This window comes from Hippopotamus amphibius, chromosome X (genome assembly GCF_030028045.1).
Source record: "Hippopotamus amphibius kiboko isolate mHipAmp2 chromosome X, mHipAmp2.hap2, whole genome shotgun sequence".
In the NCBI taxonomy this organism is placed as follows: domain Eukaryota; kingdom Metazoa; phylum Chordata; class Mammalia; order Artiodactyla; family Hippopotamidae; genus Hippopotamus; species Hippopotamus amphibius.
In genome coordinates this window covers 96597084-96614656 of record NC_080203.1, presented here as the reverse complement: position 1 = coordinate 96614656, position 17573 = coordinate 96597084, and the positions used below count along the sequence as shown (strand labels likewise).

Here is a 17573-nt window from a genome sequence, read left to right as displayed (position 1 = left end):
TTATTTGTGGGTTAGTAATTTAAGCTGTAGGATATTCCCATCAGAACAATGCAGCTTTTAGAGGAGAAAAGTCACGGCTTTATTAGTGTAAATGCTACATGCGCACGCGCGCACACACACACACACACACACACACACACACACACACACACACTGCATTGTTTCACCCGCTTGCTGATTCCTGGTCCTGTCCTGCCTCCTTGGCAGCCCCTGCTGCAGTGTATTGCCTGTGGCTCAAGACAGTGTCCTTAGTACAAAGCTGCACTTGGCCCTGCAGGAGGGGAGGCATGTACTGGCTGGCTCCGCCTCTGATGGTGATCACTGGAGCTTTTCATCCAAGTTGACTTTCTTTATTCATAAGCAGGACCGACAGTCAAGGTTCTGAGGCCCCTGCACCAGTCAGATCCCTCCTGCCTTAAATTCTCTTATTCCTTTGTTTCTCCTTCTTTCCCTGCCTTGCCAGTTCTCTGAACCAACTTATGAGTTTCCTGTGGCCCCTTTTGCCTCCTCCAAACACATATTAGCACATCCACACTCAAATACGCACACTTGAGGCCCCTGGCCTAGATCCCTGTTGGAAAGTGGCTCGAGAAAATCAGAGAAAACCCACTTAAGTCACGTGCCGAAGAGGATCCCCAGGGCTGGCCCAGCTGGTAGGCAGAGTTGGCATCGGGCCATTTGGGATGAGCTGAAGGATGGGGCAAGTCTCCGTACCATCCATCCTACAATCTTTCTCCACTTGGCTCCTGAAACTCCCATATCAAAAGAGAAATATCATAATTTCTAAATTAGAAATCAGGACTTCATGTCTGACAGGTTATCAGAAAAACAGGGCAGAGCTATTTGGCCAAATCTGGGATGAATCTTCACTCAAATAAAATCTCACCTCATAGGCAGATGTTGCTTGCTTGGAACACCATTGAGAAGGATTCTGGGGCCACATCTGGGTTTCGTGGGGGGGATAATGCAGGGATGTATTAGGAAGGTCCGAGACAGTCATGGGATGGGCTAGTGGGAGCGTTACAATATTGGCTTTACACACAAATGGTTTCTTGGAGGGCCACCAGCGAAATGCTATTAGCTGTTAAAAGCCTGGCATGAATTAAATTATTAGATCAGCTGCCTGTCACCTCTCAGGGCTCTAAGGGAGTGGAGTCACGGGATTGGTGAAGTTTTTTGTGTGTGTGTGGTTTTTTTTTTTTTTATGGCTTATTCTTCCTTTTTTTTAAAAATTAAGGTAAAATTTGCATCACATAAGATTCACCATTTGGACCATTTTAAGGTGAACAATTCAGTGGCTTTTAGTACACTCACAAGGTTGTATAACTATCACCACTATCTAATTCCAGAATTTTTTCATCACCCCAAAAGACATAAACAGTCACTCCAAATTCTCCCCTCCCCTCCCCTCAGCCCCTGGCAACCACTCATCTGCTTTTGTCTCTGCAGATTTGCCTGTCCTGGATGCTTCCTCTAAGTGGAATCGTACAATATTTGTCCTTTTGCATCTGGCTTCTTTCACTCAGCACAGTGTTTTCAGGGTTCATCAATGTTGTCACATGTACCATTTGTTTTTAATGGCTCAATAGTATTCCACTCTATAAATATAACGTATTATGTGTGTTCATTCATCAGTTGATGGATATTTGGGATTTTCATCTTTTGGCTATTATGAATAATAATGCTATAAACATTCACATACATGTTTTTGTTTGAACACTTGTTTTCATCTCTCTTGATTGGATGGGTGAGTTTTTTTTTCTCCCCACCTTTGGTGATGATGGATCCATTTGAAAGGGTTTGATGGGTGAGTTTTGCTAAGAAAAAAAGAGCAGGAGTTTGGGTACTGCCTGGATGAGGTCTGGGAGGGAAAGGATACAGAGCACCTTGCCCTTGGTGTGGGATCCTAAAGGCAAAGGGTCTCTGGAGAGGAGTACAGGAGAGGGAGGAGCCAGTGCCATCATGGGATGGCAATGACCTTGATCTTGGGGATGAAAGAAGCATGGGTTTGTCCAGAATTTATAAAATGGCTGCTGATATTTTTCTGGTTTTTATAAGGAAAGGAAAACTCTCTGGTGGGGATGAAAAGATGGGGTAGGAGATCCCCACCCTACCCCCCCCCCCCCAAAAAAAAAGAGAAAAGAAAGAAATGGTTATAGCTTTGGCTGTGTCTTAACAAGGTGCTGTTAATGGATGCTTTTTTAGCAGAAAGAAGGAAAGCTTGTTCAGCTGTGTGTTAAAGCAAGATGACAAAATTGGTAGAGCAAGTTTTAGCACAACAAATTGAAGAAAGGGAGCCACTTATTACAACAACACTGCCATGCATGTCTATGGTGATGGACTTTTTCTAAAGCATCTTAATGTCTGTAAGCTCACTACGATGAATGAATCAGGTAAAGCAGGCACTATTTGCTGCCTTTTGAGGAACAAGTAATCAAGGCACCCAGCACAGTGCCTGGGGATAGTAGACATTCAATGAGGATTTGTTAAATAAGTGAAGCAGAATCATATGAAGTCAAAGAATGTCAGAACTGGGAGGGCCTTTGAGATCATCCAGACACCTCCCCCCCAACACAGTTTTGAAGGAGGAATGTTGGGGCAGAGTGGGGAAGTCCTAGACTTAAATGCAAGGTCAACTGATCAGTGAATGAAGGACTCAAGTCCATAATCTGTCCTTTGTCCCTGTACACGCTGTCATCATAAAATCCACTACAACACTTTGTGGTGGTTTGTGTTCTTGTCTGTCCTCACCATTGGGCAACATGTTCCTGGCGGGCAGAGCTTGTGTCTGATTCATCTTTGTTGAATGGGTGAATAGGAACCAGAATCTCTCTGCTCTTCCTGGGTCTCTGAGCTCCTTTGTGTTCTGCCGCAGCTTTTAGTGGCAGAATCAAGACTCAACCACAGTTTCCAGGCCCCAGGGATCTTTTGCCCCTACCACAATGTACTCAACAAGGTAGGTGACGTTAGATGTACCGGGCAGGTTGCTTTGGACTTCCTAGGCCCCCTGGGATAATCCCCACTGTATTATGGAAGTGTCTAGAAAATGAGGGGAAGAGGGAGTCTTCCATAGATCAAAGTCCAAGGCCAGTTTAGCCACTTTCTTTGGAATCTCAAGTGTATCTTGTGCACCAGGAAGTTCTGTCCTTTGGCACGTTGTCTAGGTCCCAGGTGGAGGCAGTCCGGGGCTGGTGCCCTGGGGGAACTGTGCCCGTCAGCGTGGGACCAGACAACAATGGGGGCTGGAAGAAATGGTAGGATTTTCAAGGGGTTCTGAACAATTCCTTGCGTATCTTGTTTTGCTCTTCCTGGGGACTTCTATTTGTTCCTGAGCACATATTTGGGGCAAAGCAGAGGAGGTCTCATATTGGTCCTTCCCATGCCTCGGTATTAGTTGTAGCCAGCCTGAGAATGGCAGATGGTGGGTACCCATGCCAGTGCATGGAGGGTCTGTCTGCAGGTACAGAAAGAGAGGCACAGGGGTATTACACCTGGGGTGTGTACCACAGTGTGGGCTTTGATATCTGTCCTCTGTCTTCTGGTTCTACCCAGTGTTAAGCAGCTCCCATAGGCTTCTTCCCACATGAGCCTCCACTTCCTGTCTCCCACACCAACTCCAAGACCCTTAGGTTGGATCTTGCCACTACCTCTCCAGCCTGGGATCAGCTTGACTTCCTCTGGCTTATTTTCTCCCCACTCCATGCCAGTAAGATTCATAAAGTACAAAATACAAAAGGACCGCATTGGAAAGCTCGATGTCAGATGATGGCCATGTTACCAGCAGCTCAATTCCTCTTGATTTCAAAGCAGTTTCCACACAACCTTAGAGCAAAGCCGCATGGTCTTGCCACGGGGTTGAGATATCCAGGGACCAGTGATTCTGCTTTGTTCTGGGTTGCTCATCTCGAAGAGACCAAGGGGGAGGTCTGTTAGTGCTCTGAAGTTACCCAGGCAGCCTTATGTGCCCATATGAAGGGGCTATTGGCCTGGAGAGTTTAAGAAACAGACTTGGCATGCCCCTGATGGATGTCAAACCTTCCAGCTTCATCATGACAGGGAGATTGAGGTGAGCCTCTTCTCTTCCATCTTTGCTGAAGGTGAGCGGCTCCTCCATCCTTTGAGGTGGCATCTTCTGCCTCAAGGGGCCCAGCTGAATGTGTGTGGAGGTACATGACTGTGCTGTTTCAGATGAAAAACACGATACCAATGGCAATAGTGCAGGAGGGGACCAATGCGTGGTAAGTGCTGAAGTTCTGAAGGCAGCCTACTCATGGGAGTGGGTGGGAGCTCTCAGATGGGAGGTGGGAGCCGTGTTATCAGAGTCTGCTTTTGCAATGACTGAGGTTTGGCTCTTCTTTATGGTAGGAGATTAAAGAAGAAGCTGATTTTCAAAGTGGGGTCTCTGGATCATGAAACAGGATGTATATGGGAGCTTCTAAGAACAGTCACAGTTTAGGGGTTGGCAAAGATTGTGGTGAGCTAAGACCTGTTGGCGGGGCGTGGGAGGGGGAAGGCTGGTGAGGGTCATCCGTCAGATGTTCAGACCAGAGGTGGTAGCTAGGAACTGTTTCCCAAAAAGTCGCTGAGGGTCATAGCAGAGGGAATGGAGAATGACAATGGGAGGGGTCCCTATAACTAAATCCATTTAGTTCCTGTCTTGTCACCAGCCACGCTGTTTCATGACATTGTTTTGTCCCACTTTAGACAGACTACAATTCCTTTTGTCCAGACAAAAGGAGTGGATTCTGCACCCTCCCTCCACCCCCCCCACTCCCCCCCCCCCACGGCCAGTACACTCACCTGCACCAGGTCAGGTGTGAGGCGCTTGGCCTGCAGCCATTTCTGGAACCTCCCTGTTTTCCGCAGGACGCGCTCGATGCTGCAGGTCTTTGGGGCAGCGGCGGAGGCACAGATTCTCCTGTCCGAGATCTCATTTTGGTGTTTGCTGACCAGCCTTGAGACCTCCACAGGGCGCCAGGTTTTGAAGTCATCCGAGTAATTTACAGGGTAAGAAGGCAAGTCGTCAGGAGGCAGTCCGAGGTGTGAGGCCAGCCAGTTGTCAAACCTGGAAGAATAGCCCTTGGGGGATCAGCCTGACAGCTGGAGAGAGGGAGCAGGGACTAAGTAAGGACCAGCCACACTGCCAGAACCAGCAGAGCCTGGGAACAGGGAATAGGGGACAACATCTGTTCTGATCCATTTCTTCTCCTTAGACTGGGATGCTCCAAGCTCTTCCTGTGAGAGAACTATTTCTATTTCCTCAAGCTTAGGGAAGTGTATACGTGATGTCAGAAGAGGTGAGGAATCTGCATACCAGACACAAACTTTACCTTCTTCACCCAACTGGCGCAGAAGGACTAGCCATGGCTTTCTGAACTTCTACTCCACGTGAAGGCAGCAGCTTTACACATGCTGGTACCTTTTATTCTCCTAATACCCCATCCCGACTTTACAGATGTGGAAACTGAGGCTTACAGAGCTTAAGTGCTTTGCCCAAGGTCAGATAATATGTTGCTACAGAGATGCAAACCCAGGGCTGTCTGTCAGTAAAACCCATGATCTTTCTCCTTCGCTACACTGGTTCTAACAACGGTCCACTCTCTGAACAACGACTGGGTCTTGAAACCATAGTTCTTAAAGAGGCTTCTGGTCCTGCACTGGGGAGAGCACTGCCTCTTCATATCCAACCCCAAACAGCCCCATCAATTTTGCTTTCTGTCCAAGGATTTAAGTTATCAGTACCAACCAAATGTCAGGGTACAGTGGCTGCAAAACGGTCACTAAATTCAAAGCTACCTGGGATCCAGGAGGTGTGTGATTCCACACTATGGTATCCTCCCCAGGGGAGAGGCACTGGCCTATTACTATCTGCTGAATTTCTAGGCTCCTCCTTGACCCTTTTCTCCAGTCATTCCTCCAGCTGTGTGTCGACATTTCCATCAGGGAAGAATGTTCAGTCTTCTTCTGATTAATGTATGAAAAATTACTAAGAAGATGTGTATCTTCATTATTATTAATAATTGAGGGTTATACTGCAAATGAAATTTAGGCTTATATGTTGTATATTTAATTTCTTTTTTCAAAACTTTATTTTAGTGAAGTATAGTTGATTTACAATGTGTTAATTTCTGCTGTGCAGCAAAGTGATTGCTATATGTATATATACATTCTTTTCCATATGCTTTTCCATTATGGTTGATCACAGGATATTGAATATAGTTCCCTGTGCTAGACAGTAGGACTTTGTTGTTTTTTAATTTAATTTTAATAAGAATCTTTAAGTTCTTATTATTGGGCATTATTGGGCAACCTCATGGTAATGAATTTTGGAGGAACCAGCTCCAAACCCTACATTGTATTGTTTTCTCACTTATATGACGCAGTTACCCTAAAAGACTGCAAGCTTTTCAAAGAAGGTGCTCTAAGAAACTGTCAGTAAGTACCTTCTGCAATGCAGGACCGTTCAAACTGCGATGGAAGTAGGGACCGAGAATTCTGTTCAAGGACATTGCCACAGATGGGTTTAAAAAGCCTGCACTGCTGGTGGGAAGGTAAGCTGGTACAGCCACTATGGAAAACAGTATGGAGATTCCTTAAAAAACTACAAATAGAACTACCATATGACCCAGCAATCCCAATACTGGGCATATACCCAGAGAAAACCATAATTTAAAAAGACACATGCACCCCAATGTTCATTGCAGCACTATTTACAATAGCCAGGACATGGAAGCAACCTAAATGCCCATCAACAGATGAATGGATAAAGAAGATGTGGCACATATATACAATGGAATATTACTCAGCCATAAAAAGGAATGAAGTTGAGTTATTTGTGGTGAGGTGGATGGACCTAGAGACTGTCATATAGACCGAAGTAAGTCAGAAAGAGAAAAACAAATAGCACATGCTAATGCATATATATGGAATCTAAAAAAAAAAAAAAGGTTCTGATGAACCCAGTGACAGGGCAAGAATAAAGATGGAGTTGTAGAGAATGGACTTGAGGACATGGGGTGGGCGGGATGGGGTGAAGGGGAAGCTGGGATGAAGTGAGAGAGTAGCATTGACATATATACACTACCAAATGTAAAATAGATAGCTAGTGGGAAGTTGCTGCATAGCACAGGGAGATCAACTCAATGACGGGTGATGACTTAGAGGGCTGGGATAGGGAGGGTGGGAGGGAGTTGCTGCAGGGAGGGCATATGGGTATATATGTATAAATACAGCTGATTCACTTTGGTGTACAGAAAAAAACTGGCACAACAATGTAAAGCAATTATATTCCAATAAAGATCTTAAAAAAAAAAAAAAAAAAAAACCAAACACCAAAAACTTGCAAGAAATCACTTCTACTGGAATTTTTAGGAAAACCATGAGAAATGATCCTCCCCACTGGGAGAATAAAGGAGGGCCTAGGGCCCCGAGGCAGGCCTGTTTCCTGTAGCTGCTCTTGTTCATCGGGGTTCAAACCATCCCTCCCCAAGGGCCTGTGACTAAGGATTTACGACTAGGTGGCTCTCTTTTACGAATCACTTTAGCAGTCACTTGGCTGAACACTTTATGTGCATTAAATTGGTTAAACCTTTCAACAAACTTATGAGGTCAACGCTGCTATTACCAAGCAGATGAGGAAACTGAGGCACAGAGAAATTAAGTGATTTACTCCAAGTCACACAGCCAGGAACTGGAGGAAGTGGCATTCAGGGTTCCAGAGCTTGTACTCTGAACCACTTTGCTGCTTAGTCCTTTATCATTCATTTTATGAATTAGCTCTTGGAAACAGATTAGTAACGTTATTAGGGGTTATAGCTGGAAGGTCCTTAAAGATGATTTGGTCCCTGTTCCCTCCTCCATTGTATTTTGAGGACGAGAAAATTGAAGATGACTTGTCTGAGGAATCATAGTGCGTGGCAGAGGAGGACAGATTTCAGGGAGCTTTGTCTCCTAGTTGGTGGGGGTGGCCTGGGAAGGGATGCCCTACCCTGTGGGATAACCTCATTGTCCTCTGTTTCTGTCCCCACCTTCTGAGGAAGCTCTACTGAGAGGACAGCACTGATTTGACATGTGACTGTAATGGATCCTGGTGCATGTCCAGCCATGAGACATCCCATGAGGACCAATTGAGGACAAATAAACAGCTTTAGGGGGCACACTTCTCCCCCATTCCAAATGGTAATAACTTTTGGGTGCTGAATGGGAAAAAAAAAAAGAATATTCTTACAACTTTGATTAACTACTTTATTGAACCGTAGAATGTCAGTGAGAAAATGGGCGCTGCTGTTTATTCACTAAAATGTTAATATCCTGGAATTTGGGAAACCACAAAATAGAGGCAGTGTTCTAATCTTCCTTCTGAACTGACATCATGGGCATGTTTATAGTGAGCCTGGCTGAGTTCCTCACTGCGTTGAAAGATGGACAGGCAAGAGCATAGTTTCCCAGAACTGGAAGGAAGCATAAATGTCATGTGGTCCCATCTTTGCAAGCCCCTCAACATGGAGAGCAGAGTGGGGGTGTCGGGGAGAGTGACAGCACTGGAATGAGAATGTATACTTCTCGTGCCTGCATCCAGTCAAACACTGTTTGTAGCCACGCCTTCCTAAATATTTCATGCCTCTCTTCCCTCTTCTCCCTCCCTCAGCTCTGCACAGGACGCTTAAAACATCCAGCATCTTCCCAAAGCGCTCAGGATACAGTTCATACTTCTTAGAGCAGTTTACAATGCTCTCATTACAAGCTTGCTTTGGTCTCACCAAACCACTGACCATCCTTGGCTCAGCCAGATTGTTTTGGGCCTCTGAGCCTCCACTCACCTTGTCATATGCTGATCCCTTTATCTGAGATACTTTCTTTCTCTTTCTTGCCTGGATAATCCCTACCCAACCCATTAAAACCCAGAGAGGTATCATCTCTTCTGATTCACACTCCCTCATTCCCCCATCTGAGATAAGATCCCTCCCACATGCTCCCATGACACCCTGTGTAGGACATTTTGTATAGTCCTCATACACTGCTTTAATCATTGGTTCATGTCTCTGTCTTCCTTCAGGGCCAGGACTGGGCCTCCTTCAACTTTGTAACTAAGTGCCTAGCAGAGTGCTTGGTACCAAGTTAGTACCCAATAATTTTAATTGGATGGATGGATGGTTGGATAGGTACTTGAATAAATAGATGGATAAGTGAGTAGAGGGATACATGGGGGGCTGAATGGGTGGGATGCACAGAGTGATAGTTGGGTGGAAGAATGCCTGGAGGGATGCCTGGATGAATGGGTGGATGGATGGATAGGTGCATGTATGGCTGATTGAATGTGTAGTCGGATATTTTTGCCATAAGCTCTCGGGCTCTGAAGCTCCCAAGACCTCGATTTAAGGAAGTGAGTTAAAGCAATAATTACTATCACTTTCTGAGGCGAAGGAGACAGAGAAGGGTGAGGGAGAAGGGAAGACAAAATCACACCTAACGATTTACTTATTTTGCTGTGAGTCCCCCACCACTCAGAAGTATTTAAACATTCTTTAAGACTTTGGGAGTGGGGGGTGGGGATGTAAGGCCAAGTGGGTACAGTAAGGAAGGCAAGGTAAGGTATCCATCCTGGTAAGAGCTGCAAAATCCTTAGCAGTGATTCTGATTAGAAATACTGCCTCTAAGTACCCCATCCCCCACCCTTTCACTCTGCCTGTTACCTGCACATACACAAATACTAATCAATCAGATCCTGGTAGATTTTGCCAGTTGGGGTGGTCACTTAGGATTTTATGTATAGGGATATTTTCAGTAGGAAGAATATGTCAGTCAGGTTGACTCATTTTTCTAGCTTCCCTTAACTTTTTCATTCATGATTTGAAAGTCAACATGGAATGCATGGGAAAATCGGTACTGAAAACAATCAAATGGTCAAAGATCATTGGTTGAGTATGGGAAGCATCAGATTCATCATTAGCATTCTGGGCAAAGAAAAGATAGGGAAAGAAGGAAAGGTGGCATCCATCCACCAATTGTGTGTCTTCAGCCTACCCAGCCAGCCTGGGGAGCTCACCCTCTGTTTGATGCTGACCAACAAGCATTGCCCAATCCTTAATGAGGACCAGGCCAGGAGTACTAATGCTTGCCTGGCTATAGCATTCAGCCTAACATCTGAAAGTTTCGGAAGGACTTTCTTCTAAGATAGCATCATGATCATTTTTAAAAGTGGACATATATACACTACCAAGTGTAAAATAGATAGCTAGTGGGAAGTTGCTGTATAACAAAGGGAGCTCAACTCGATGATGGGTGATGCCTTAGAGGGCCAGGACAGGGAGGGTGGGAGGGAGTTGCGGGAGGGAGGGGATATGGGGATATATGTATAAATACAGCTGATTGACTTTGGTGTACCTCATAAGCTGGTACAAGAGTGTAAAGCAATTATATTCCAATAAAGAGCTAAAAAAAAAGTGGAGAAATATTTGGAGATGAACAAGAATAAGATGAGGAAACACACCACAGAAGAGAGAGGCAAGTGATGTGAACTTGTAGACAGTTTAGCAAAGAAGAAATACAAATGGCCAAGAAGCCTGAAAAAAGGACTCAACTTAGAAGAAATACAAAGTAAAAATAATAGTAACATTAACATTTCTGAGTGTGCAAGAAGTAAGCTCTATAGGTAGAAGTCTCCATTTGGAGATATGTATATATCTCAAAATCCTGAAAATTCCCTATTTTTTTGACCCAGAAATTTCACTTTTGGGAATTTATTATGGGAATTAATCACTGACGTGCATCAAAGTCTAGCCACAGGGATGTTCAGCATAGCACTGTTTATAATAATGAAAAGTGAAAAAAAAAACCCTAGCTGTGGCACAATAGTGGATTAGTTAAATAAATTATGGCTGATTGATGCAATTGAATACACAAAACCACTAAAAATCAAATTGTGGAGAAGAATATTTAATGTGGAAAGGTGTTCCAATACATCGTTAAATAAATGTTTCCAAAGAATATGCATAGTATGATAACGTTTTTGTTGAAAAAATTTTAATCCCTATTTAGAAAAAAAGGTGGTAAGGCTCATACGCCTAAGTGTTAACAGTGATCTCTTGGTGAGGAATTGTCTGTGGTTTTTATTCTGTGCTTTCTTTAACCAATATTTCCTGAAAAGTCTAAAATAAAGAGATATCACTTTCAAAATAAGGAAAATACTATTTACAATGTAGAGAAAAGGACTATAAACAAGTCCATATTCCCAGACCCACTCTACCTCTCACGGCGTCCTTGCTCTGAGGATGTGATTTCTCAATGTGAAGCATTCCAAACCTCAACCTGCCCCGCCTGGTGTTTTCCTGCTTGGATCTGCACACTTCCTTTCAGGCAGGCTCATGTGGAAAATGAATTCTGCGGGAGCTGAAGTAATATCCTGAACTCAACTGGAACACAAACCTATCTGGGGAAATGCTTCCTGAATTTGGCCATTACCTGCCTGATGAGAAAAACCTCATTTGTTTCCACTTGATGAAGAGTCGGCTGTGAGATTCATAGGCTTTTGTTTACTTATCTGGAGGAGGATGTGAATCTGGAGCTCTTCCTCAGTTGAATCCCTTAATTTCCCTCCCTCCTATCTTAAAACATGTCCGTATTCTCACTTTCTTTCTCCAAGGACTTAGTCCCACTTCCTCTGTGTTTTTGGTTCTCCCCATCCCATTTCTTAGGTGGGAAATCTTGAGTTCATTTTCAACATCCCCATCTTCATTTCCTGTCGCATCAAGTTGATTAACAAAATGATTCTCTAGCTGGACTGACTTGCATCCTTCCTGCCCTGCTTTGTTCCCAGTGATCTTTCTCTTGGACTAAAAGAACTGGTCTGGCAGCCCCTGTCAGCATCATCAGACCAGAAGATCTTTCCAAAATACCGGCCTCATTTTGTCCCCACCCTACTTAACGCCCTCACCATTGCCTGCAATAGAGCTTCCCCAGCTGGAGGTCTTTCAACTTTTCAACATTCAAAATGCCTTAAAAAATGCTCTAACGGGACATATACACAGTAGTATATACAAAAGAGATAACTAAGATGGACCTACTGTATAGCACAGGGAACTCTACTCAATACTCTGTGATGGCCTGTATGGGAAGGAATCTAAAAAAGGGGATATATGTGTATGTATAACTGATTCACTTTGCTGTACACGTGAAATTAACACAACATTGTAAAAAAACTATACGCCAATAAAAGTTTTTTAAAAATGGTCTAATAGGAAACGTTCACATCAACTCCCTATCATATCTACCACCTCACAAAAGAAGTTCAACATTTTTGTTGGTGTTTTCTATTTGTTATTTCTGTTTAGTATCTTAGTTGAATACTCAAATATGTCTTTGGTTAATACAGATTGGAAATAAAATTATTGTAAATTAATGCCTTCTGCTTGGTCATCAAACCTTGCAAGCCAGAGGCAGGACCTTGGGGGAGGGCATACGAGAAGAGGCCTGTTGCAAAGGGTCTTTGATATCAAAAAGGCTGGAGACCACTGGCTCACAGGTTAAGATCCCAATTCCTCGGTATGGCATTCAAGGCCCCCGGCCCCATCTGACACTTCCAACCTCCTCCTTCTGCCACGCCTCCGCATGTGCCCGATGCTTCAGCCACAAAGACTTCTCACCTCTTCCCACACCTCTGGGTCTTTGTTCGAGCTGATCCTTCTAGCTTAAGCCCCTTTCCTCCCACTAAATTTTAGCTCAACCTTCAAGGCCTTGCTCAGAACACTTTCCCCTGGAGAAGCCTTTCTCCAGTTCCCATTTGGAATTAATATCCTCTCCCTGGAGCTCCCCGAGGTTCTTTACAGTTCACTTCTGGCCTACACCAGATCAGGCCTTATTATTGTTATCTGTAACACTGTTCCCCCCTCCTGATACCCCGCAGGACAATGACCAGATTTAGAGCAATGTCATTACAGCATGTGCTGGGTCTTGGCCATAGTAAAGGCTCAGTGATCGTGTGTTGACAGGCTTCAGTTCCAGAGTGTGGTACCATTCTTTGGTGAGAGCCAGGTGCATTGAGATTTCCTACACTTAGGTTTTCCTCTGATCAAGGCAACATCTCACAACAGAAAACTCGTTCAGAAACTTTGGAGCAAACTGCCTTGGTTTGAATTTCAGATTTGCCGCTTATGAGGTGGTGACCTCGGGCAAGTCATTGAACTTTGCGAGGTCTCAGTTCACTATCTGAATCATGGGTGCAAAACACTAACTCCCAGGATTGTTGTGAGGAGAAAATAACAACAGCTTTAAAATGTCTGTCACATAGGAAGCGTCTATAAATTTTATGTCCTTCCCACTCTGAGAAATGAACTTGGTAAACTCAATAGTCCCAGGCTACTCTATTCATTTAAAACTCTAAGCTCCCACTTCCAAAGGAAACTTTGTGTTTAGTATTTAGAGCTGCAGTTTGGCTTCACACCTTACCCCCTTCCCATCCCAACTTTAACCCACGACCACTATGATTAAAAGGCTTTGCTTCAGCCCCCACCCAGAAATTCATAAGTTACATCCTGACTTGTTTTCAAGAAACTCCTGGGCATCATCACATGAAGGGAACAGAATTCTGCCCCTCAGAGTTATCTGATTGAGATTCTGACCTTATTTCTTCTTTAAAGAACTTCTTGCAAATAGATGTCCCGATGCAGGCATTGCACTTATCAAGACCGAGGAAAGTCCTTCCAACATTGTAGCTGGTTCTGACTCGGGGCACCAGAGAAGGAGAGGGAGGAGACGGCGAGGAGACAGAGTAGCTCAGGCCTGAGACCCACAGCAGCAGCAGCAGGGCCGGCCAGCCCGGGTGGAGGGCGGCAGCCTCAGGCCCCAGCTGGGGCTCCATTGTGGGCTCGGGACTCCGGTTGCAGCCCTCGGCCGCCCACTTAGGGCTGCACAGAGGCAGGTCTTGGCAAAAGAGAGGGGGCTGGCTTTAGGGCGCTGACCCCGTCCCAGCTTCCTAGGTTTCTGTTTGAGGATGCTAAGGAGCTTAGGGCTAAGGAGGTTGGGGAGGAGGTGAGGAAGTCCATGGAGGATGCTGATAACAGCGTTTCCAGAGTTACTTTTCCTCTGTCCTGGGGTGCCTGCTGCAGGCTGGGGAGGGGCTGGCTGGCAGATTTCGGGAAGGACAATGGCCAGGGCCTCCCTGTGCAGTCCTTTTGACAAACACAGGATATCCTGGCTAGGCAGGAAATGTCCATGCAGGATGTATGTCCGACCTGGTTTCCACCTGGGAGTTTTAAAGGATCCTGGAGGTCTCCGCCCTCCACTGTTTTAATTCTGGGTGTATCTATCCCCATGCGTCACATGCACACACACACAGACACACACACGCCAACCCCTCCCCAGCCCCCTGCAGTGGATAATTTGGCCTGCCCCTTAAGCAGCCATATTTGGCTGTGAAATAACTAAAAGTCTGTCTGCGGGCCATTAAGTGGCATATTTGATACTGATTTGAAAGGTGAAGTCTTTTTACTGCTTAGGGGATAGAAAAACTCAAGTGAGTTTATGCTTTGGCTCCTCTTGCCCATCTGAGAAGAAAGGAGGGGAAAGGACCCGGTCGCCTCTGGTGTGATGAGGGGAGCCAAGATTCCCTCTCTCTTAGGCCGTATTTACTTTCTAACCTGCCACATTCTCCCCCTGAGGAAATGAGAAAGAGACCAGCTCTCTGCTTGAATTGGTGAGGGATGAGAGGGGCAGAAAGAGGAAAATACAGGGGTAACACAACCCAGGTTACTCTCTTCAGATGCTTTTCTGCCACACAAAGTATAACAGGTTTTGCTTGCATGACTTATTTGGTTAGGACCGTAGTTTCACTTTTTCCCATAATTGAGTTATTTGTCACTAGAAGTTAAAGAGCTTCTCTTAAAAGTCAACCAGACCCTGTGACAGATAGATTTTTCAGAACCTACCAACAATTCTTCATGATGTATGTGCCACCAAGGGCAGAGATTTCTATCTTTTGCCTCAAGCATCCAGAGCAGTTTATAGCACACACTGCATCAGTATAAGTAAAAATTAGGGCTCCGAAGTTAATATACAGTTGTCATGACAATTAGATGAACGAATCCCTTCCACACATTGCAAAATTCTCAGTCACAGGCAGCAAGGAGCCTTTCATAACTTCTTCCTTAATTCTGAGGCTGACAGTTTTCTTGTGACCTTGAAGATAAGGTGCTTCCTAATTTCAGAAGCATTGAAGATTAAAAAAATGTGTGGCTCAGGGCTTCCTAGGTGGCGCAGTGGTTAAGAATCCGCCTGCCAATGCAGGGGACACAGGTTTGATCCCTGGTCCAGGACGATCCCACATGCCATGGAGCAACTAAGCCCGCGGGCCACAACCATTGAGCCTGCGCTTTAGAGCCCGTGAGCCACTACTGAGCCCATGTGCTGCAACCACTGAAGCCCATGCTCCTAGAGCCCGTGCTCCGCAACAAGAGAAGTCACGGCAATGAGGAGCCAGCGCACCACAACGAAGAGTAGCCCCCACTCACTTCAACTAAAAGAAAGCCCGCACACAGCAAAAAAGACACAATACAGCCAATAAAATAAATAAATAAATAAATAAATAAATTAAAAAAGTCATCATTTATAAAAAAAAAATGTGTGGCTTGGCATTGAAGACATCTGCAAGGCAGCTGACAGCCAGGGGGAGGCACAGTAAGAGCAATACATTGATTTGCTTGTTCCCAGGGGTGGGACACGTGGGCACATGGTGAGGCATAAATGAAGGACCCCACTGAAGGGGCCTTGGCTAGCAGGCCAATGGTTTGGAGTGGCAGGGAAGGTCAGTGTGAATGGCATGGGATGGATTAATGTGTGAAGAGCAGTGAGCAGACCATGACGTGGAGTCAGTTCGGAGAAACGATGCCCAAGGCCAAGGATGCGCCAGTAGGAATGAAAGCAAAGGGGTGAATGTGAGAGGTAATAAGAAGCATAGTCTCCATGACTTAGAAACGGAGTCAATGAAGAAAATAAGGGAAAAGCAAGAATCCATGGAAACTCAGAGCTTTCAAGTCTGGATGTCTAGGAAAATATAACACTATTGACAGACGCTGGGAATGAGGAAGAGGAGCTGGTGTTGGAAGAAGACAAAAATCCTGGTTTTGGATCTTTGAATTTAAAATATTAACTATTTTAGGCGGAAATAGAGACACAGGTGTAGAGAACAAACATATGGACACCAAGTGGGGAAAGTGGGGAGGGTTGGGGGGAATGAATTGGGAGATTGGGATACCAAATTGTATAAAAAAATATTAACTACTAACGTAGGTCTTATTAATTGGTCTCCATGGATATGATTGCTTTAGAATATCAGAATGTGCCCAGCTAAACTATTACACGGTTCCCATATGTCCATCTTGGTGATAAGGCCTTAGATTTTGATAAATATCTTACTGAAATCCAGTTAGACTATATCATCAGCACTCTCCTGATGTGTGTGTGTCAGACTAGTAATGTAAAAAACAGTAAATGAGGGAATTCCCTGGCGGTCCAGTGGTTAGGACTCTGTGCTTTCACTGTTGAGGGCCCGGGTTCGATCCCTGGTCAGGGAACCAAGATCCTGCAAGCTGCACAAACAAACGAAAACAAAAAAATTAAAAAAAAAATGGTAAGTGAGATGAGTTATCATGGCATTTTCTTGGTGAACCCCTACTGGCCTTACTGATCTCCACTGCCTGTTGTAAGTGCTCACGAACAGTAGTTTTGCTCAATAGTCCAGTCTAGACTTTCTAGAGGCCACCTTAAAAAAATCTCAGTATATCTGAACATCTTCAATCTCCTGGCATCTCCCTGTTCAACATTGTAGCAGCTGTGGAGGTGCACTGCTCTCTCTCTACTTTCATGAAAGAAGGCGCAGATCAACTGTGAAGAGAGCAATTAGCTGATGCTCTCCAACTGTTAGCCTTTGGGATCCAGTTCAGCTTTTGAGCTGAGGCTACCCTCCTCCTGGGCAGCCCTTAGTCAATGACTGAGCATGACTGGAGGTAGTAAGGTCTGGTCATCCCTGCCCATTAGATTTCCTTTAATGGGAAATCTGTGCTCCAGAGCTCCCTGTTGGGTTGGCTGAGGCTCTGTCACATCTGCATTGTGGTTTGATGCTCTCCCTGCCCCAAACTGCTTCCTCTCCTCTTATCTTTCTCAAGCATCTGCAAAGTCTATAAACTTCTTGCACTCCTAACTGCATCTTGGAGTCTGTTTCCTGGAAGGCCCAAATGACACAAACATGATTCTTCTATCCTCTCCTGACGTTGGTTCTGGGATCAAATGTCTAAGCTTTTTTTTTTGGAGGGAGGGGAGGGGCTCAGAAATAATTTATTTAACATGAAGTCCCAAGGAAGAGATCTCATAATTTCCTCAGCTCTCTCGGGCTTTGATTCTTTCTCAAAAATATTAGCCCTACTCATTAATATTTAAAAATTGTTCCCCTCGATATAAAAGATGGCACACTGATAGGGTTCAGCTTTCTCTCTGTCAGCAAAATCTGCTCCAAGGGGGTAGATCTATTCTTTTGTGGTTCTTCTTTAGATGAGCATGGTTAAAAAAAAAGTTGCCCTTGGCAT

The 17573-nt window shown here is 44.8% G+C and overlaps 1 protein-coding gene across 1 annotated transcript in view; it reads right to left on the bottom strand.

The window, feature by feature from the left end:
- DIPK2B (divergent protein kinase domain 2B) overlaps nucleotides 1-13855 on the bottom strand; it is a 46265-nt gene extending 32410 nt beyond the window's left edge. The window contains exons 1-2 of the mRNA XM_057718530.1: nucleotides 13617-13855; nucleotides 4801-5065 (exon numbers count right to left, since the gene is read on the bottom strand). Coding sequence (XP_057574513.1) covers nucleotides 4801-5065; nucleotides 13617-13855 — 504 coding nt within the window. The remainder of the gene's footprint in view (nucleotides 1-4800; nucleotides 5066-13616) is intronic.
- Between the last annotated feature and the right edge of the window lie 3718 nt (nucleotides 13856-17573).